The following is a 23,015-nucleotide window of genomic DNA, read 5'->3' as shown; positions in this document are numbered from 1 at the left end:
AAGAGCCTTCACAGTACAGCCATGCTTTCTCCAGCCGCATCTCCCCTATGTCTCCTGTGACCTGTCAGACTTGAGTCCCATTCTGTTCCCTGAACTGGCAGAGCTCTCTATCTAAGCTGTTCTGGGTCTGCAGTACCCACCCTGGGACACCCTGACAGCCTGGCAAACTCCTATTCCTCCTTCAAAACCCTGCCTCTGTTAAGCTTCCCCTGCCTGTCTTCCTCTTTCCCCACACCCACCTCATCATCTTCTGTACACCCACTCCTCACTCATCAACATGGTTAGGTTCCAAACACCAGGTCATTATGTGAAAATCAGCATTATGGGAAAATGGAGGATGACCACATCGGATCACAAAATGGAGGATGACTACATCATTATGTAACTGCTAAATTATATCATTACATAACTGCCGAACCACTAAAAATCATGGCCCAGCCAAGTTCACACATAATCTTAACCATCACAGCCAACGTTACTCTCGCCTTGTGTCTCCGCGTGTTACTGCCAGACGTATGTTGCTTAGGTGCAAAATAGTGGGATAGTAGATTTTTTACTGTTGTCATAAATGTAAAATGTCGGATAAGGAGATAGTCATAAGTGAGGAGTAGGTGTATTTTTTATATACTTCCATCATTTTTCTTCCACATCAATTCATAGTCACATATTTGCATGTCTCTCTCCTCTATCCCAGGCCATGTTCCGTGATGGCAGGAGCTGGGTTTTACAAGCCTTGAGGACCCTGGTCCCCAACACAGATTCTCAGTGCATGTCCATTGAGTGAGTGATTATGAAATTAGCCCCCACGAAGCCAACACCAGGCACCTTTAAGAGGCGCACACTGAACAGCAGAGCGGACTGTTGCTCTCGGGGCAAGAGCCAGTCTAACTACTTCTCCACCCCCTGCCCAGCTGCCTCTAAGAACAACATCTGCAGCCATTTATTAAGCACCTGCTGTGTGCCAGTCAGGAGCCCTGGTGGTGTGGCGGTTAAAGCTTTCAGCTGCTAACCAAAAGGGTGGCACTTTGAAGCTACCAGCCATTTTGCAAGAGAAAGACGTGGCAGTCTGCTTCCGTAAAGATTTACAGCCTTTGGAACCCTATGGGGCAGTTCTGCTCTGTCCTGTAGGGTCACTAATGGGTTTGGTGTGCCAGCCACAAGCTACTCATTTCCTGAACATCATCCCTTTTTCCTCATAACAACACAGCGAGAGAGAGACAGTAGTGTATTGGCTGGGGAGGGCCTGCCCAAGGTCTCATGACGGTCCCCCAGTGGTAGAATCAGCATCGGAACCCAGGCCTCTGGGGCCACAAAGCTGTTTCTCTACGCCTGCAGGCTGCCCCTGCTACGTCCTGCCTTCGCACTTCCCTGAGTTCTGCTGGCGATTGGTCCTGCCATCTTCCCAACCACTGCCTGTCCTGGGGGCACAGAGGGGCTGATGCTGGTCCTCCTGCCCTCGGGTCCTTCAGCATCTAGCCTGTAACCTCTACGTCTCACTGACGAGCGCTCTTGTCCTTCACAAGGTGGCCAACTTGACTAGCTCTACACTGGTGGTGTGGAGGAGGCCCGTGCCATCGAGATTCTGGTTAACCAGCACTGTGGAGCTGAGTCAGCACTGTTGTCCCAATACCAGTAAATATCCAGTTGCTGTTGAGACGACTCTGACTCCTGGCTAGCCCACGTGTGCCATCGAGCTGTTCTCCATAGGGTTTTCAGTGGCTGATTTTCAGAAGTAGATTGCCAGGCCTTTCTTCTGAGGTACCTCTGGGTGGACTCAAACTTCCGACCTTTCGATTAGTGGCCAAGCATGTTAACCACTTGTACCACCCAGAGATGCCGTTCATTGTCCAGGACCCTAGGTAAGACTCTCACAGAAGGGGTTTGGGCCCCACATCCTCACACAAGTTCCTTGCCTGCTACTGCCGCCTTGCCCACCTCACTCCACCCTTCCCAGCCTCCCTCCAGAGGGGAGGTATTAGAGGAAAAAAACAAGACATTTTGCAAGTACATGTGGTTTATATGTGTAATCACGTGAGCTCTGACTTACGACATTAACTGCCTGATCATACCAAAATACAGAAAGGAGTGACTAAGGAAATGTATTTGAAGAACAAATAACTTGCAACAAGGAGATGACTTATTTCGCAGGAGTTGTTAGCACTGAGAAGGTGTGAGTAAGAATTCTCTGGTCACAGTTAGGGGGGCAACCTCTCTGCCCTTTGCAGAGGAATAGCAGCGATACACAGTTCTAGAACATAAGCAAAACCAGGGATTTTAGACGTGACCTCGTCCACCTCTCTTGGATGGAGAAACTGAGGCTCCAGAGACAGAGCTGCCCAGAGTTGTACGTGACTAATGGTCAGGACAAGAAGCTGGGTCCTCTGACTTCTGGTCCTTTTGTGGCTTAAAGAGAGAGCATGCCAGAGAGAGCCAGCCCACCTGAAAAGAGAACAGAGCCAATCTTTTTCTCCAAACTGCAGGAATAGTACCCAAAGGATGGCATTTTCTCAGTTTCTTTCACAAACTTTTAAACAATTATTGCTCAGCCCACTGGATTCATTTTTGCTATTATATGTGGTATCTAGGCTTCTGTTATTTTTTGCCTGCTGAAAACTGGAATGAGTCATTCTGTTTTGTAAGGATGGACCTGCCACCTCAAGCACAACCATGTTTTCTAATGGAAATTCTGTGCCTCATTTGGCTACTGGAATTAAAGGGCTAGTGTTTCACAGAGAACACCTTGGTTTCCAGGAACTCTGCTCTCTGGTCTTTTTGGGAAATGACACTGTCATGGACGGGTCTGGATGAAAGTCCTTCCCCGTGCATGTGCGGTGAGTGTGTGAACCAGGCCCCGTGGAAGCTCAGCAGCAGGGACACTGCGGGGTGGGAGTGGGGAGGTAGTAAGGGGTTTGCGAGGGCTCCCCAATTTGTGCATTTCTGGAGCTCCGTGGGAGCCCAGAGTGCTGCAAACACCTAACCTGTTCTGCTGCTAACCCAAAGGTTGGAGATTCAAGCCCACAAAGAGACACCTCGGAAAAAATTCCTGGCAGCCTACTTCCAAAAAATCAGCCATTTAAAACCCTATAGAGAGCTCAGAGAATAAAATAACTAGGAATAAATTTACCCAGGGATGTGAAACACACAATGAAAATTACAAAACGCTATTGAAAGAGATTAAAGAAGACTTAAATAAATGTAAAGATGTTCATGGATTGGACTTAATATTGTTAAGATGGCAGTACTACCCAAAGCAATCTATATATTCAGTACAATCCTGATCAAAATTCCAGCAGCCTTCTTAACAGAAATGGAAACACCAATCCTCAACTTTATATGAAATGGCAAGAGGCCTCGAATAGCTAAAGCGAAGAGAAAGAAGTAGGAGGACTCACACTTTCTGATTTTAAAACACATTACAGAGCTACAGTAATCAAAACAGCCTATTACTGATATGACAATAGACACATAGGCCAATGGAATAGAATTGAGAGACCAGAAATAAATCCACACACCTGTGGCCATCTGATTTCTGACAAAGGTGCTAAGTCCATTCAGTGAGGAAAGAAGACTCTCTTTCAATCAATGGTGTTGGGAAGATTGGATTTCCATGCACAGAAAAATGAATCAGGATCCATGCCTCATACCCCACACAAAAACAAATCCAAAATGGGTTAAAGGCCTAAATGTGGAAACTAAAACCATAAAATTCTTAAAGGAAAGTGCAGGGGCAATGCTGTTGGGCCTAGCTTTTACCAATGGATAATGTAATGTAATAACAGGCACAAACAGCAAAAGACAAAATAAATGGGACCTCATAAAAATGAAAAGTTTTGTTTATCAAACAACTTTACCAAAAAAATAAAAAGACAAGCCAACAACTGGGAGGATATCTTTGGAAGCCATATATCCAACAAGAATCTAATAACCAAAATAAATATACAATTTTGACAACTTAACAACAAAAAGACAACCCAATCATAAAATGGGCAAAGGACCTGAATAGAGATTTCACTAAACGGGACATTCAAATGACCACCAGAGACATGAAAAGATGCTCAATATCATTAGCCATCAGAAAGATGCCAATCAAAACCACGATGAGGTACCATTTTACTCCCATTAAGGATGGCTATGGAAACCCTGGTGGCATAATGGTTAAGAGCTGTGGCTGCTAACCAAAAGGTCAGCAGTTTGAATCCACCAGGCACTTCTTGGAAACCGTATGGGGCAGTTCTACTCTGTTCTGTAGGGTCGCTATGAGTTGGAGTCAACTCAATGGCGATGGGTTTTTTTTTTTTTTTCTGGTTTAAGATGGCTGTTAGTTGGAATCGACTCAACAGCAGTGTGTTTTGGTTTAGAATGGCTAAGATAAAAAACCCAGAGAATAGCAAGTGTTGGTGTGGATGTGGGGAAATTGGAACCCTTATCCATTGCTGGTGGGAATGCAAAATGGTACAACCATTATGGAAAACAGTGTGGCAGTTCTGCAAAATACTAAAAATAGAACTATAAAACCAAAAAACCAAACTGATTGCCATGGAGTTTATTCTGACTCATAGCGACCTGTAGGACAGAGTAGAACTGCCCTATAGGGTTACCAAGGAGTGGCTGGTAGATTTAAACTAACCTTTTGGTTAGCTGCCAAATGCCCAACCACAACGCCACCAGGGTTCCAAGAACTACTATAGGATCCAGCAATTCCACTCCTAGGAACATACCCAAAAATACTAGAATGCAGAGATTCAAACAGTTACTTGTACACCAGTGTTCTTTGCAGCACTACTCACAATAGCCAAAAGGTGGAAATAAACTAAATGACCATCAGCAGAGGAATGGATAAGCAAAATGTGGTGCATACATACACTGGAACACTACTCAGCCAGGAGGAGAAATGAAGTCTTGACATATGCTACAATATGGATGAGACTTGAAGATATTTTGCTGAGTGAAATGAGCCAATCACAAAAGGACAAATATTGTATGACTCACTTATATAAAAAGACAAGAGCCGACAAATGTATAGAGATCAAAGTGGTTACCAGAGGCGGGAGAGAGGGGGAGGGGGTATGTTATTGCTTATAGAGTATGGATTTCCGGTTAATGGTGAAGGAAAAGTCACGTTAAGTGTAGGGTTGCACAGCTGTTTATCCTAAGTGCTGTCAATAAGTTGTACACCTGTAAAATGTTGAATTAGCAAAAGCTGTATGAGAGATACATTTACAACAATGACTAAAAAAAAGAAATAGTAGCTGCCGAGGCTGCTTATGTACAACCAAACACCTCATGGGATTTGGTTCCTTGGTTTGTAGGTTTAGGATCATGGTTTTATGAGACACCCCAGTTAACTGGCCTCATAATCATGTTTCGTGTTTTTGTTCTAACTCCTCCTTCGTTGCAGAGTGCCTGGGGTCGTAAAAGCTTGCAAGCTGCCATCCAAGGCACAACAATTGGTCTCTATCCAGCTGGAGCAACAGAGGAAGGAGAGTGAGGAATAGGAGGAGGATATGGGATGGGTGGCTAACTGCCTCCACGAACAACTACCTGCTTTGCCAAGAGACCAGAAGAACTGGATGCTGCCTGGCTACCATTACTGAACATTTCAATCAAAGATTCTATAGAAGAATCCTGATCAAAAGGGGAGAAATGTAGGACAGAATTTCAAGTTCTCATGGAATCCAGATTTACTGGAGCCATGGAGACTTCATAAACCCCTGAAACCATTGCCCTGTGATAACCTTTTAACCTCAAAACAAAAATAGTCCCTGAAGTCTTCTTAAAAACAAACAATAGTTTAGCTTAACTAGTAAAGAATGTCTGACTTGAGGATTGTGCTCCTTTAAGATCTATCTATATGAGATCAAATGGACAACAGCAATTCTAGAGATTAGATAGGAATCCTAGGGGACAGTGAGTTTATGTTAATGGGGGAGGAAAAACTCAGAAATGGGTGAGAATGGTTGCACGACAAGAACAATATAATATTATTGAATTGTACATGTAGGAGTTGTTGAATTGGTGTACTGCTGCATATATTTTCAACAACAAAAATAAAATACATTAGTAAAAAAAAAAAACCTATTGAGTGTAGTTCTACTGTGACATCCATGGTGTTGCTATTAGTTAGTCAACATGTCAGCAACTGGATATTTCTGGTGCTCACTGGGGGTGCCAGAGCTCTATGGGGGCAGGCCTCCTTCCTCCCTGCAGACCAGTGCCCCTGAACACAGTAGGCACTTCATAAGTACTTAGTGAATGGATGTCAGTCCCTGTTGCCTGGCAACAATGAAGCCAAACCTGTACGCCTCAAAGGTGAATGCTTGGGCGGGGAGACGGGGAGTCCAGGGGCTTTGAGTTGGGATGTTGACGGGTTTGGTGGCTGTGTGTCCTGAGTGGGAGTCAGTGCTGTGGGGGGGCAGCTTGGACAGCAGGAGGACGAAGTGTCCAGAGCAACAGGCTGGAAGGGAAGGCACCCCGTGGAGACTCTAGCCCATCTGGCTAAGGGGATGCAGAGCCTGGATGGCCCTTTCTCCTTCCCTGGGACTCGGGGGCCAGGAAAGTGTGTGTGATAGTCATGTTTAAAGTGTCTGTTTCTTCGTTTCTCTGGCTCCTCACTCAGCTCAGGTAGTTGTGGTGTGCTGGCCCCTGGCCCCACAGGGGTTTCACAGCTGCCTGTGCAGGTCTGTGAAGGCTACAGAGGGGCCCATCGTTGGAGTCAGGGTGCCTGGTTCTACTCCCAGGTCTGCCCTCTGTTAGCTGTGTGTGACTTAGGAAAGTTACCCGATCTCTCTCTGCCTTGTTTTTCTTGCTTGTAAAATGGGGATAACAGTGATCTCCATCTCATGGGATGCTGTGACGATTAAATGAGTTAGTATCTGTGAAGCACCTAGAATAGACACGGTCACGTGTTAGGTGGTGTGTAAGGCTAGTTGTCCTTTCTCTCGTCCTAAAGTGACCACCTGCCTCCCAGGGGCACAGATTTTTCCACAGCTGATGGTTTTCCTTCCGCCCCCATCAGGTCTTGGCCAACAAGAGTCCCCTCTGGGTCGAGGAGGATGTCTGGCGGTTGGAAATTTACCTCTCCATGGGAGTCCTGGCCCTCGGCACGCTGTCTCTGCTGGCTGTCACCTCGCTGCCATCCATCGCAAACTCACTCAACTGGAGGGAATTCAGCTTCGTTCAGGTAAAGCCAGGCTGGTCCTCGCTCGTGAGCAGCCAGCAAGGTCTGGGTCCTGCCTCCGGGGCACATGGCTGCCCCGAAGTGAACTGCCTCTGCTGTGCTGGTTTGTACAGCAGGGCAGTGCATCAAACACCAGGGCCTCTGGGCCGAGCTTCCTGATGGAGGAACAGGCTGGGACGCGTGCGTCCTCCTGATGCCTGGGGAAGCCTGATGTAGGCGTGCGAAACAATTAGAGAACAGAACCTGAACCCTGGATCAAGCGTTCTCAGTATCTGCAGTTCTTGAGCTTCCCAAACAAAAATCTGTAGTGTGCAGCAGTCATTGGACATTTTGGTGGTCCAGGTGGGAGTCAGCGAGCTAGTGAGAGCCTAGCCTACCGCCAGCACGTCTCAGCCGTGCTCTGTGTTCCCTTTAGCCCCTTGAGTCACGCAGCATGGATGGGAGGTGCGCATTAGTTAGGATCATCAGTTTACAGGGCATGAAACTATATCCAATAGCACGCATTTCCCAAAGGACACCATTCCCATGAAAAACCCAGAGGTTTGTGATCAGATATATTTGAGAAATGATTCGCCTCCCCCTAAGAGAGTCACAGGAGCCCTGGTGGTGCAGTGGTTAAAGCTAACCGAAAGGCCGACAGTTAGAAACGACCAGCGGCTCAGCGGGAGGAAGATGTGGCAGTCTGCCTGCCTCCACAGAGATTTACAGCCTCGGAAGCCCTGTGGGGTCGCTATGAGTCGGAGTGGACTCGATGGCAGCGGGTAGGAGATTCACAGAGTCCCCAGGTGTGCAAACAGTTAACGCACTCGGCTGCTAACCAAAAGGCTGGAGGTTCGAGTCTACCCAGAGACTCTACAGAAGAAAGGCCTGGAGGTCTAGCACTAAAAGATCAGCCATTGAAAACCTCTTGGATCACAGTTTTACCCTGACACACATGAGCGTGCCATAAGTCGGTCAGTTCACATTCACGGTGCACTTTGGCTTGTCAGAGATCCTGATGAAGTCCACAGCTTACAAGCCTTGTTAGCCAGACTTATTTGAGCATTAACGCTCACCCCACCCCTCCTTTTTTTCCAGATGAAACGTATCAGCACCCCACAGAATCTGGGAAATGTTGCTGGTGGTGAAAGTTTCTTTATATGTTTGTTCATTCAGCAAACATTTATTGAGCACTTACTGCGTGCCAGGCACTGTGCTGGGCCTGAGATACCGTGGGAACAGGACAGGCAGAGTCATGTTTCAGCTTATAAAACAACTGAGACAGGGATGTGTCTTGCATTTCTTTGGCAGTTACTCATCCCCTCCCGTGGACAGGAGCTGACTAATCCTGGGCTCTGCTGCCTCATTGCAACAGGGCAGAGAACAGCTATACCATCCGCCCCCGTCGTCACAGAAATCTGTTGAGAGCTTTCTCTGTGCAGTGAGGGCACTTACGGGGCACTCAGAGGGACAATGACGGTCATTATCCAAATACGTAACAACCACAGTCATTGTTTCTGATTGGTGACACATAACATGCCTTGGAACAGAAGTTTAGAGTTGTGGCTGTTTACAGAGTCTCTTTCTGAGACTGCCTGGCCCTGCTCATCTCGGAAGGCCCTTGGAGGAGTATGCAGGGCTGAAATGCACCAGCATAAGAGAGGGAGAAAGACAGCATATTATTTATCTGCTGCTAATCCTCACGTGGCTAACACCCGGATCTCGGATTTTCCTGTTTCCGCCTGGAGTATCTCGGCACGCATGGTTTATCCACAATTAAAACAGACCGCAGGCTGCTTTTCTCACCAGAAGGCTGTTCCCTTAAGCAGCCATAGATTACACGCCCCGGCTTTGGCTGCTGGAGAAAGCCGGAGGATTTGATTTTGTTAGCAAACACTGACTGGGACCTCAGCAGCCAGGTCTGCTTTACATATTAAAGAGTCACAGGACGACAAGTGTGAAGTCCTCCCTAAGAGCCAGGGTGGTTGTGGGGCCCAGAGAGGGGTGGAAAGGAACGGTTTTAGTTGTGGTAATCAAATGCCCACATTCTGTCCACGAAAACAAAGTGCTGTGTCTCCTGAACGTACCGGTCTGTCAGTGCCTGGGGTGCTCCAGCTCCAGCTGTGCTTCCCCAGGCCCCAGCTCCATGACCGGGGGCACTTCACATCACCCCTCGAGCCTCAGTGTGCACGCCTGCACAATGGAGCCAATGCTGTGCAGGGACGTTGTGAGTCACAGTGAGAGGTTGTATGTGAAAGAAATATAAAAAGCCTTTTGCTATTATTACCACCTTTCCGGTATCCCTGAGTAAGCTACCCATTTCTGAGCCTGATAGGAGGCAATGAGATAGAAGCCAGAGATTCTAGCCCTGGGCATCAGAACAGTCAGTGTTTTCAGACTGGTTGAAACTCTTTCCAAAAAACCAAACTTGTTGCTCTTTAGTCTATTTCGACTTGTGGAGACCCTGTGTGTTACAGAGTAGAACTGCCCCATAGGGTTTCCAAGGTTGTAAATCTTTACGGACACAGACTGCCACATCTTTCCCGTGTGGAGTGGCTGGTGGGTTCAAACATCTGACCTTTTGGTTGGCAGCCAAGCACTTAACTACTGGGCCACCAGGGCCCCTAGAAACTCATTAGTGGGTTATGAGATCAATTTAGTGGGTCACGATGAACATTTTTTAAATGAAAGAGAATAGAATGCCAAAAAAAGATGACAGTGCTTTGCGTGTTTTAAGGACAGATTTTTTTTTGCAGTTGGTACATTGATTCAGTCATTGATACATACATATGTGGTGTACTGGGCAGTCACGTAAAATGGGATCCTTGCTGTCAGCCACCATCAAAAACTGTGAGGTCACAGAGCACCCTAGGATAGTGAAGATTCCCAGGCAGCCCCAGCCCTGCACACTCAGACTCTCTGAGGTGGCTTGGAAGCCTCTATTTTTGCCAGGTCCCTGAGTGACCTTTTTTTTTTTAATTGTCGTAAACATATATGTGACAAATTATTTGTCTTTTCAACATTATTTACATGTACGGCTCAGTGCCATTAATTATCATGTTGTACAATCATTGCCACTATCCATTTGCAGATTTTCCCATCACCCTTAACAGAAGCTCAGGGTCCCCTAAGCAGTGGGTCCTCCTTTTCCCCTTCCTCCCACCTGCCCCTGTAACCATGGATGAACTTTGCTCTCTGTTAATACCTGCCTGTCCTAGGTATCTCATGTAGGTGGCATCATACAGCGTCTGTTCCCTGGGCGGCCCTTAAGTGCACAGGCTGCAGTGTATGGATCCACAGAGCTGGGGTCCGTGCCAAGCCTACCACTCACCAGCCCTGAGCCGCGAGGCTGCTTAGCCTCTTGGGGCCCTACTTCCCCACCTGTGTCTGTGTCTCCCTCACATGCTCGCTGAGGTTGAGTACCTGTAAAAAAGCACAGCAAGAGTGCTCCTTGGAAACGAGGATGGTGAGACTTCTTCTCACATACTTGGGACATGTTATCAGGAGGGGCCGGTCCCTGGAGAAGAACATCATGTTTGGTAAAGTAGAGGATCAGCAAAAAAGAGGAAGACTCTCAACGAGATGGATTGATACAATGGCTGCAACAGTGGGCTCAGACATAGCAATGACAGTGAGGATGGCACAGGACTGGGCTGTGTTTCATTCTGTTGTCCGTAGGGTCGCTATGCGTCGGAACCCACTGCAGGGCAACTAACAACAGCAACATATAAGATGCACAACGCATGTGCTCAGTAATGCGTTTGTGACTTTCGAGGTCAGCCGCAACGTCTGTGAAATGAGCACTGCCAGCAAGGAGCTAACCAGACCCCTTTTCCTTCCTCTGCCGCCCACAACCACAACAGGCCCCTGGGTATCCAAATGCCATAGGAAGGTGGGGACAGCCATTGTTTTCAATGGGCCTGGTCTGACCCCTGGGTCTTCAGTGACTTATTTAGCCAAAAGCCAGTGAAACAGTGAGTAGCTTCCATAAAGAGGTGATTTACCCTTTTTCCCCTAAGGGTGTTTTCTAAGTTTTTTTATATTGTTTTTGTTTGTTTGGGTGTTTTGTTTATTTTTAGCTCTGCTAAGTGCTCCTAATTAAGCTGAGTAAACATCCTTTGATTGCAAAACACCCAGGCTGGTGCGGCTGACTTGGACAGAGAAATCAGGGATGGCACCTAGCACCTAAGTTCCTGTCCCGAAGCTAGAGAGGAACTTCTGTGACCTTGCCCACTCCAGCCACCTGCCTTAAATGATGACAGAGACCAGCGCCTGCCCCGGCTTCATGAGTGATTGTCCACAGCCCCCTCACGCCATAGTAATTGGGCATCAGCAGGGGTCACCCATGACCTGGCTGTTTTCTCTGTTGCTAACAAGCATACCTATGATAAAAATGGCTCTGGCTTAGGGGGTCATTAATTATCCTATGACAATCCCTCCCCTCCATTTGGTCTCCTGTGGCTGTTCTAGGATCTTTAGATTGTTCCCTGGGAGAGAGTTTTAGAGAAACAGGCTAGCTGGAGTCACCCTGGCTTCTCACTGGGATTGAAGAGTCAACCCTCCCCGAAACCATGAACCTGAGGCCGGGGATCCCTGCCTGCTTTCACTGCAGGGTTTTGGATGGCACAGAGACAGGGATGTGTGAACGGAGGACTTCACTGCCGCTGGTGGGCGCAGGAGCAGCATCCCCACACTGTCCCTGTGCACAGTCCCGCCTGCCAGCACAATCCATCCTTCTCCAAGTTAGGGGCTGGGGGTGGTGGCCTAAAACATGGGAGCTACAGGGCATGTCACCGAGGCCCCACAAACCTGAGTGGGCTCCTACTCCTGCAGGGCTGAGAAAGCCCCATGATACAGCAGTATGGGCGCACAGAGGCCCTCACAGGACTTTTGTCCAAGGAACAGATAGGTCTGGTCCCATCCCCAACCAAAGGCCTTGAGCACTGGGCCCCATGTGGACTTCTTAACTGAAGCTAGAAGGGCTTGGGTGATTTGAGGTCCCTAAGTTAGTGCTTCTTAGCCCTGGTTGTACATCAGAATCTCCTGCTGAATGGTTAAAGACAACAGATGCCTGTGCCCCACCCCAAACCAATTTCATCAGATTTTCTGGGGATGAGTCTTAATTATTTCCAAGCTTCGCAGGAGATTTTTAACATACAGCCAGTTTCAAAACCATAATGTCAGACTCATAGCTTTCCCAGCCATTCTTATGAGGCAAAGGAAAACTCCAGAAACTCCATGAGTGGGGGTTTGGGTGTCAGGGTATCCAGTTGGGGAACATCAGGATGACTGACAGGCTTGTTCAAGACTTATTCCAGATGGTCAGTGCTGGGACACTTTTTATCCCCAGTCTTCAATAACAATAAATCTGAACTTAGAAAAAGTTGGTATGGTTCAAAGGTTGGTGCTCGTGGATTTGGAATTGAGCCTTCCATTTGGGGGCTGGCCGTGCTGATATGACATGTGAATTAACTGTAGGTGATAGCCGAAAGCCAGCTGTGGCCTTTCCTGACTGGCTGGGTTGAGTCTCTAAATCCTTACGGATGGGATAAGATCTTTGAGGTGGTCACAAAGCCAAGAAGAACCAGAGATGCTCAGTAAGGCTGGAGACTGGGGATCTTTTGACAGCAAGTTCTTTTATTTGGGGTCAAAAATGTTGTACCTGAGGGCCTGTCTGTGAAATTAGAGTGCATTAAAAAAAAAGCTAAGCCAGTTGCCAAGGAGTCAGTTCCGACTTACGGCGAAGCCATGTGTGTCAGAGTAGAACTGTCCTCCGTAGGATTTTCAGGGGCTGATTTTTCAGACGTAGCTCACCAGACCTTTCTTCCAAGGTGTCTCTGAGTTAGTAGCTGAGTGCTTCCCATGAGTCAAAATCAGCACCATGGCAATTGGCCATAGGGCACAGCCATTGGAAAATTTTTATTTTTTCATAAAAATGTTAAAAGTTATTCTTCAGATCCATGTCCTTTCACTAAGTGAGTGTAGAAATGGCCTGGCAGGCGGTGCCTGACCTCCTCTAACTTTACAAGGGGGACGAGGATCAAGATCAACAGTCCAAGGCTGATTCCTACATGGCTGAGATCAGACATGCCATGCCTCACCTCATCCTTCTCCCCTTTTTACCAATTCTGACACCAGCCATCCCTCCCAGGACACTCCCTTCTTTTCTCCTTGGTTCGATAGTTCATTGCAATGGCCAGCCACACAGAACTCACAGACAATACTCACAATTGTGGGGCTTATTAGGGAAGTAACAGGTTACAGTCCAGGTACAGGAATGCTCAGGATACAGTTCTTCTATCAGGACAGCCTCTTCTCAGCGGTGCTCACAGGCAGGTCTCTCCCTGGCCCTCAGCCCCTCCACCTGGCCTCTGCCCTGCTCAGGCAAGTGTTACGAAGCTCTTTTAGTGCCGAGGCACCCACTCCCAGTAAGCCTCTTGCTGAAGGCGCTCAGCTTTCTCACTCTGTGGGCCAGGAAGCCCCATCACAACTGTCTCAAGTGGGTTTCCCAATTCCTGCTGCCTCAGGCCCCTGTCTTTCACTGTCTTCTGTGTTACAGCTCCTCTCTGTCTCCTGGATCTAGAAGTTGTCAGTGCAGGGATCCAGGGTCCAAAGGATGCGCTCCACTCCTGGCCCTTCTTTCTTGATGGTGATGAGATCCTCTCTACCTGCCTCTGGGATGGCTCATTTTAAGCCTAGCAGGATGGCAAAACTGACCAATCCCCTCCTTAGGGTTCCATATACCTTATTTGCATGTTCCACCCCCACAGGCGTGCCATGCACCTCATTTACGTTATCAGCAAGCTATCCAGTTCCCTTGGTGGGCCATAAGCACCTCATTTGTACAGTCCCGCCCAGGCATTTGGTGGGAATTACAAAAACTATGGCCGGAAGGCCATATTAAGTAATTACACTGCACCACACTGGGGCTCACCATATGGTGTTGGTACTGATATGGCTCCCCCATATCAGGCAGGAGCTGAAAGTGCTGCATGCTAGCAGAATCTGACCCACTTAGGAATGTGTTCTATGGGTGCTCAAACAAGCCACTGTCTCTTAGCCAGGCTCCCTGGATCAGTGCTGACAAGCTGGGCTCAAAGGAAATCCAGGAGGCCCAATTGCAGCTTCTCAGCAGAAGGCTCAAGTCCTGTGTAGAGAGAACATTGAGGTTATCAGCACACCACCACATTTAAATTCAACTTTTGCAATGTTTCCTTGGAGAAAATACATACATATTAATTGGTTGATGGGTCCCTGTTATTTTCATTTCTTAAGTAATAAACATATGGGGTCACCACGAGTTGGAATCTGAATCAAGTCGATGGCAGTTCATTTGGAGTGTTTTTTGGATATTGTTGTAGAATGGATTGTGTCCCCCAGGAAATGTGTGTCAGCTTGGCTGGTCCATGATTCCCAGTGTTGTGTGATTGTCCACCATTTTGTCATCTGGTGTGATTTTCCTATGTGTTGTAGATCGTACCTCTATGAAGTTAATAAAGTGGGATTTTTGACAGTTACGTTGATGAGGCAAGACTCAGTCTACAAGATTGGGTTGTGTCTTGGGTCAGTCTCCTTTGAGAAATGGGAGAGAGGTGAGCAGAGAGACATGGGGACCTCATACCACCAAGAAACAAGAGCCAGGAGAATAGCTCGTCATTTGGATCTGGGGCCCCTGTGCTGAGAAGATTCTTGGCTTGAGCGGGCGCCCTGAATTCAGACTTTAGCCTCCTAGACTGTGAGAGAATAAATTTCTCTTTGTTAAAGCCATCCACTTGTGGTATTTCTGTTATAGCAGCATTAGATAACTAAGACAGATATGTAATAAACATGGATCTCTCCTGACCCAAAGCTCCTCGTTGCTTACAGAATTCAGTCAAAACTGCCCCCATGCTCAACTCCCTGCCCCTATAAATAACTGCCAGTACCCTCCGCCCTTCCTCGTTGCCTGAGTCCCTGTAATGACCACCAGTGCCCTCTGCCCCTCCTCGTTGCTTGCAGGACTGGGGGATGCTGAGTCTACAGGTGCTGAAGTTTGTCCACGTGCTCCGTCACACGCTCCAGCTTTAGCTGTGGAATTACTTCTTTCTCACTGAGCTAGCTGAATGACTTGTCCAGGGTCACGGTCAGTCAATACTAGCACCACCAGCAGAATCTGGAATTCTTAATCTCTAGTCCATGAGAAACCTCACATTCAGGAGACTCACAAAGGCTGGAGATACAGAGCAGCACTTCCCAGCCATTCCCATGTCCCTGGGTGACACAAACGGTTAACACACTTGGCTGCTAACCAAATGGTTGGCAGTTCGAGTTGGTGGTTCAAGTACCCAGAGGTACCTCAGAAGAAAGGTCTGGTGATCTGCTTCTGAAAAATCAGCCATCAAAAACCCTATGGAGCCCAGTTCTACTCTGACACACATGGGGTCACCATGAGTTGGAGTAGCCTCAATGGCAAGTTTTTTTTTAATCTGGCCTCATCTTAGGCCAAATAATATCTAAAATTATTTTGATTTGTTGAAGTACACTTATTATTCTTATATTAAAATATACACAAAACTAGTGAAATGTTTTTAAACTTCTTTGCACTTAATTCCAGCTAAAGCCATCTGTTTGCACCCAGAAGTACGTATAACACGCTTTGGGAAAAAACATTTTATCTTATGGAGTGAATCCATCAGTCCTTACACACTGCCAGGGTAGACACAGAATTCTCATTTTCTGTTGAGGAAACTGAGGCTCAGAGAGTTTAGGTAATAATAATAAGATGCTGAGTAAGAGGGCAGGGATTTGGGCCCAGAGCCTGGCCACAGACACCGCCCTGCTTCCTCTGCCAGGAAAGTGGATGAGCCATGGGCAGGGTCCTTGCGTCTCTCACCACCCTGGCCTTGCTTTCAGCCTGCAGCTGTGTCAAAGCCTTCCTTTCCTTCCACAGTCCACCTTGGGTTTCCTGGCCCTTGTGCTGAGCACGCTGCACACGCTCACCTGTGGCTGGGCCAGCGCCTTCAAGGAGAGCAGCTACAAGTTCTACCTGCCTCCCACCTTCACACTCACGCTGCTGGTGCCCTGCGTGGTCATCCTGGCCAGAGGCCTGTTCGTCCTGCCCTGCTTGAGCCGCAGACTTGCCAAGATCCGGAGGGGCTGGGAGAAGGCAGGAGCCACCCGGTTCCCGCTGTGCGAGGACCACACCGTTGCCCAGAAGACAAGCCACGTGTGAGGTGCCTGCACCCTCTAGGAACCAGATGCAGGCGGGATGGTACCCCGAGCGTAGTGAGGGCTGCTTCTATTGATAACGCAGTTGGCGGTTGAAGGCCTGAGCTCTCGGGAAACAACTCGAGGCAGTAATATTCACACTACCATGCATATGTGTGTAATATATATGTGCATATATTTCATACATGTAATGGGATTTACAATTGTAATCGCTTAGCTAAAAAGTTTATTCCCTGAGATTTCAGCTGGTAGATTGAAAAGCAAGGGCCAGGTGTTAGGAGAAGAGCAGATTGCACTACTGTGGTGTTTGCAGATACACTTTTTGTACAAAAGACTCGAGTGGTTTGGCCCTTTGTTGATTCGATCCATTTGAGCTGCCCTCCACGCCCCTTTGGCTTCTTTTCCAAGACTCCTTACTGCAGAGCTGGGCTCTATGATGGCACAGAAGACCCCAGTTCTGCCGCGCAGTCCCAGGTGCTCTGCAAGCCAGTGGGAGATCTGCCCTTTGCTGGCTAGGGTGGGGTGGGCTGGGGTGCTGGGCTGAAGCTGCTCCACCTCAGCCTGCCTGAGCTGGGAAGGTTTTTTTCCCCCGAAAGTCAGAAGTCGCCACATCAGCTGCAAATTGGTCCTCCTGTGGGGTGTGAAGTCACCTCTTTGCTGGAGCCTCTAATGAAGCCCGTCTTGAGAACAAGTGTCACCTCTTTCCTTCCTCTTAAGTTGGTGATGACCGCTCTTTAAACCACAGTGCCTTCTCACCTTTTAGATCGTTAGTTTGAATTTCTCTCAAGCAGACCTCACCCAGACCCCCCTAGAAATTAGCCCGGGAGGGCAACAAGGAAGAGCATTTTCAGCTTTGAGTGGAACCCTTTCTTGAGACCCTGCACAGGGTAGGGGAGGTAGGGGTGCTGAAGGACTGTCTTCATTAAATCGGTCCTGTGGAATAATCCTGGGAACCCCTTAAAATGTCCTCTGCTGCCACTGGGCACCCAGAAAATCACTTGACCCCACGTTCCTCCTAATGGAGTGGTTGGTACATTTCAACACAGCTGGGAGGGTCTTTTCCTGCTAAGCTGCCCTGCATGGGAACACTGCTGCCCCAGGGCACAGGAGCCCAGACCTTGGCCAGGGCACCCTATGCCGTCTCTCCCTGTTCGTGCTTACGCTGTTTTTACTTCTGAGAAGCAGCTGTTCTCAGCTCAGCCCCCAGTCCCCAGCAGAACCAGGGGGTGATCTGTCTTCTCTACTTAAAAAAAAAAAGGCCTGTTTGACCGCAAAGGGGAGTGAGCTCTTGCATACTGAACTCTATACTCTGAATGGAGATTCAGGCTCACGTTTGTCTTGCTTAGGTTTCCCGGGCGGGCAGCATCTCATACTGTAACAGGGAGAGCGGGGCCGTGAAAGGCTGGGCAGATGTGCTGTGAGATGGGGGTGCCACTGCTTCCCCAGGGAGGCCCCATGAGCTCATGTCTGCAGAGCACATTAGGGCCCTTCAGTGCAAGAATATCTCATTAGGCCAGTGACTGGTGGCCGGCAGCAGCGCAGGGGAAACGTCTGCTTCCTGCGGATGCCTTCCATCTGCTCTCCAAGGCCGCGTGGCAGAAGCCGGTCTCGTAAATTGGCCCTGATGGAGCATCGGCCGTGGCCTGCAAAGAGCCTTGCTGAAAAGGAAGCAGACAAAATAGAGATTGTAGCATTTGCGTGGGGAAACGAGCACCCGTCAGTCTCCAGCTAATGGTTACCTTCGACCCACTAAGGATCCTCGCCCCTTGTAAAGACCGACTTCCTTCCTTTTCCAGGCCTCCCTGAGCCCGGAGTTGCCAGTGTTCGTTGCCATGGAGTCGATTCTGATGTGTTCAGAGTAGAACCGCTCCGTGGGGCTTTCAAGGCTGTGACCTTTTAGAAGCAGATCATCAGGGCTTTCTTCTGAAGTGCTTCTGGGTGGGTTCGAACCACCACCGTTTCGGCTAGTAATTGAGCACTTAACTGTTGGCACCACCTAAGGACTCCCTAGCCCAGGGATTATGGTGGCTTATACTAAAGATGCTGACACCAAGCCCAGCATAGGTCCTTCCCTTCCTCAGCCACCTCCAGCATAGGTCCTTCCCTTCCTCAGCCACCTCCTGCTGACGGTGCCCATTAAGTGACTCCAGGTGAGTGGTAGGAGGGAGCGGGCATGGCAGAGGAACTGGCCACCCGTCGTCCACTGGATAGTCGGCTTCTGAAAGGCAGGTGGCCTGTGTACTTGGCCTTGATCTGTGTCTACGTGGCTCTTCCCTTCCTTATCAGGCAGCTGGCAACAGCGTCCCCAAGACAGCGAGTCACTCCCTCCCAGCCTGGTGTCTCCTATGGGCCTGTGGGTACAAAAGTGCCTGAACCACCATGCTCCAGACATCCTAAATGCCAGTCGAGGCTGACATTTAAAATCTATGTCCTTGAAAAGGTCTGTGTTTCATTTTTACCTTGTCGAGGCTGTCTAAGAAGCAGCGATATAAACACCTAACCTTCTGTGAATTCTGGGCTTTTATTTCTGTCCTATCGATCATCGACCCTCTCGTTTATTATTATTTTTTTAAACTTCACAAAATTTACTAACTCAAAGAGTAAGTTTCAACATGATATTTAATTAATATTCTTCACATCTATATTCCTCTGAGTGGCAGAATGTCCCAAACATATCTTCATTCATTTGTTAAAGAAAAGATTTGCTGTCCCAGAGTTTTATTGCGGGAGTGTTAAAATAACATGTTGTTAACAGCTGAGAATTTTGAAGAACTGCCTTTCACAGGTGTCCCACTGGATACATTGAGCAATGCTATCTATTCAGCTCCCTGGCTTAAATTCTTATTTACTCAAAAGGAAATTCTCCACCAATACAGCTGGGTTAGTCTGTAAACTTTCGATAACAACACGTAGATATAATCTTCTCTTATGCTTATAGGAACCTTCTGGAATATTCTTAAACAGTTTTTTTTCCCCTTCTCAATTTGTTTTGTCGTTGTTGAGAATATGCACCGCAAAACATACACCAATTCAACAGTTTCTACATGTACCATTAAGGGACTTTGATTACATTCTTCGAGTTGTGCAGCCATTCTCATCCTCCTTTTCTGAGTCATTCCTCCCTCCTTAAGACAAACTCACTGCCCTCCTAAGGTTTCTATCTAATCTTTCAAGTTGCTGTTGTCAATTTGATCCCAGATAGATAGTTCTTAAAAGAACATAATGCTCAAGGCAGACCTTTTTTAATAGTTAAGCTAAACTACTGTTTGGTTTTAAGGAGACTTAGGGGATATTTCCAGTTTAAGGTTTAAAGATTATCTCCGGGCACTAGTTTCAGGGATTCATACCCTCATTTATTTGTTCACTGACTTGATGAACCTTCTGATTGGAGGCTGCTCTGAGTCAGCCAACATGGAAGGTGTTGGGGCTGCCCAGGTGAACACAGCATATGTGTCCAAGGAAGGACAGACATGCAGACCTCCCAGAACAGGCCAGTAAGGAGATACCTGGGATACAGGTGACAGTGCAGGGAGAGGGGGATGAAAGGGGTACCCAAAGCCAGGGGACGGGCAGGGAGGGCCTCTTGGAGGGAGCAGTATCTGCACTGTGGTCTGAAGACTAAGTCCTTGAATGTAGGCTACAGTGGTGCTTCTCCAACTATAAAGGGCATATGAACCACATAGGGGTCTAGTTCACATGCTGAGTCTGATTCATGGGTCTGGGGTGAGCACCAAGGCAGCTGTTCTAATACGCAGCCAGGTGACACTGATGTGTTGTTCCTTGGACACACAGCAACAAGGGCTTCAATGGCTCTCTTCGTTTCTGCTGCACTGCCGTCTCTGGCCGTGCACATAAAGTCTCTCTGCCCCACAAGCCTTCCCCATGACCCTGGTTCCTCTGCATACCACCAATGCTTCCCAGACCCCCTTGTTCTCTTAAAGGCAGAAAACACTCCATCCCCAGCGCTACAGCACTGTACTTCATGTTTTGTGTCTGTGATGCTCCCTAGAGTTGTGTAAGACAATGATGCTGGGTCCATCAGGAAAACAAGAGCTTGCTTCAGCCGCTATACACCTAACAGGCAGCCAAACCTTTCCACTGAAGCTTTCAGAACTGTCTTAACTGTTCAGGAGAAGGAAAGGGGCGGGGAACCTCATGTGCAAAAAAAAAAAAAAAAAGACACGGCTAAATGGCTAAAAACCATTTTTGGGGAACAATAACCAAAAGATGCCCCGGCGATTTTGAGCCCATAGAAAGAACCATGTCTAGAAAACAACTTCACCACAGATAATCTTCAAGGGGCAAATAACTCTTGTCCTTGGAGGTTTGCTTTTTACTTTGTGTCCTCCCACACATAATGCTGGGGAAGGTAAGGTTAAAAAGAAGTAATAAAATAGATGAAAAATCTCCGTTACTCAGGCATCTGACGTAAGAACTAAGGAGCAATCAAAATAACCCTTATTAGTTAAAGAGACCAAGTTATTGTTTAGCTATTTCACAAGTTATGCCTTTTCCAAAAGCAATGAAGTTGGTCCTTGTAGGTGCAGAAGCTGTATTGCGCTGGGCAGCTTCCGTGGTTGCTTTACAAACAGGGAGTCGGCCCCATTAGAGCAGAAATTCTCAACCCCATCACACCAGCACTGACTTTTTCTAACAAATATTTGGAAATCCGCCTTAACTAACCTGAGATGAAATCGGTGGGGTATACCCACACATATAATTTTTTTAAATCAGTTTAAGGCCATAATTGAAATATACAGTAGAAATAAAGACAAAATAATTTACACTAAATTAAACTGCTAATATTTATAACACTTATTCTGAATAATTATTTTTAAAAAAATTTTTTTTTTTTTACAATCTTAAGTAAGTTGGTTTTAAGAGAAATACAATGATAGTCAATTATGTTGATCCTCTTTATAACTGACATGTTTTGTCTAAAGTGACACATACCTAATTGTAATTCCTGGGAAGTATGCAAAGTGGATTTTTGTCCAATTAAATTGCATTTGCCCCACCAATTTCTGTAATAATTGCAGATAGTTTATCTTAATTCATTTTGATCTCTAACAGTTACTTAAAATACTTTGGCTTCCTTTTTGCTTTCTCTGCTCAGAAATGAACAATGGCAAATATAACCTTTGATGTACTACACTACCAAAAAAGAACTTTCATTGCCAACTGTCCCATAAGGTGAAAAATCAGCCCCTTTTTTACTGAGTGGTGATTTCATTTATTGGACAAGGAACCTAGCTAATTTCTATAATCCCCATCAGAAGCAAAGCCTACTCTTGAAAATCACATTTTAGCCAACAGTTAAACCTTTTCCCTACATAGAGAATTTATTAGGGCTTTCATCTCCTGAATAGTCTTCCTACTACAAAACAACTAGATCCTGACAAAAGAGTATTCTTAATGAATTGCTGGACTCTCAGGAGGTAAGGAAAATCACCAGGGCAGAGAATAAGTGGAAACACAAAAAAAGCACTCCTTGGCTCCTAGAAGAAGCAAATTCAAGGCCTTTCTTGGGAAAAGCAACTTAAATTCTGACCAGTCAAACAGGAGATCAAAAAACCACAAGTGAGAATCACCAGAAACACAAATAACCCCAAGGACTTCAAAGAATGGAATTATCAGTTATACAGAATGATATATTAGATATCCAAAAATAAAAGAGTCACAAAAATAAGTAAACAATAAGACACTATCATTATTTTAGATGGAAGGTGGGGCCATTGCCCAGATAGTCCCAGAGAACAGAGGATTGTTTTCTATTCTTGAGAGCTAATGAGATTTGCCCTGCTGGGTTTTGAACTTGATTGGTACACATGACCCCTCCTTTCCCTCCAGTTTCTCTCATTCGAAATGATAATGTCTACTTTATGCCTGGTTCACCATTGTATTATGGAAACAGATAATTTGTATTACAGATTTCAAAGGCCCACAGGTGGAAAGGAATTTTGCCCCAGGATGGAATATATCCAGTAAGTCTCACAGGTACTTGATTTACACGATCCAGAAGAGATTCTGGATTTAGAGTTGATGCTGGAATGGGTTAAGACCTCTGAGGATGATGTGATAGGGTAAATGTGTTTTGCACTTGGGAAAGACATGAATTTGGCGGGAGGGGCAAAGGGTGAAATGTATGGATTAAACTGTGTCCCCCCAAAATCTGTATTGAAGTCTTGGCCCCTATACCTATGGATGTAATCCTGTTCGAAGATAGCATTTTCATTGTTAATTGAGTCATAATTGAGTAGGGTGGGTCCTAAGCCTAGCCACTTCTGAGTGATTAAAAGAGCAGAATAGACACAGAGACACACACAGGGAAAGAAAGATGCCAAGGAAACACCAAGAAACATCTGGGACTACCAATAAGGAAGGACCTTCACCTACAGCCATGCCCTAAATTTGGACTTCTAGCCTCCTGAACTGTGAGAAAATAAACTTCTGTTCTTTAAAGCTGCCTACTTGTGATATCTGTGACAGCAGCAGTAGGTAACTAAGACACCAGGCATTTTGAATTTAAAATATACAGTCCTAATTAAGTCATCAACCAGAAAGGAAATAATAATGGACACTGTCTTAGTCATCTAGTGCTGCTATAACAAAAATACCACAAGTGGATGGCTTTAAGAAAGAGAAGTTTATT

General features: G+C 46.8%; 1 protein-coding gene across 3 annotated transcripts in view; it reads left to right on the top strand.

Annotated features, from left to right (window-relative positions):
* Positions 1-16,810, top strand: part of STEAP3 (STEAP3 metalloreductase) — a 64,353-nt gene extending 47,543 nt beyond the window's left edge. For all 3 annotated transcript variants that reach the window (XM_049889170.1, XM_049889169.1, XM_049889171.1), the window contains exons 4-5: positions 7,016-7,180; positions 16,086-16,810. In XM_049889170.1, coding sequence (XP_049745127.1) covers positions 7,016-7,180; positions 16,086-16,367 — 447 coding nt within the window. In that variant the 3' untranslated portion in view covers positions 16,368-16,810. The remainder of the gene's footprint in view (positions 1-7,015; positions 7,181-16,085) is intronic.
* Positions 16,811-23,015: the final 6,205 nt, after the last annotated feature.

This window comes from Elephas maximus, chromosome 6 (genome assembly GCF_024166365.1).
Source record: "Elephas maximus indicus isolate mEleMax1 chromosome 6, mEleMax1 primary haplotype, whole genome shotgun sequence".
NCBI classification, from domain to species: Eukaryota; Metazoa; Chordata; class Mammalia; order Proboscidea; family Elephantidae; genus Elephas; species Elephas maximus.
The sequence above is the reverse complement of the archived record's forward strand: the minus strand, read 5'-3'. Positions and strand labels throughout refer to the sequence as shown.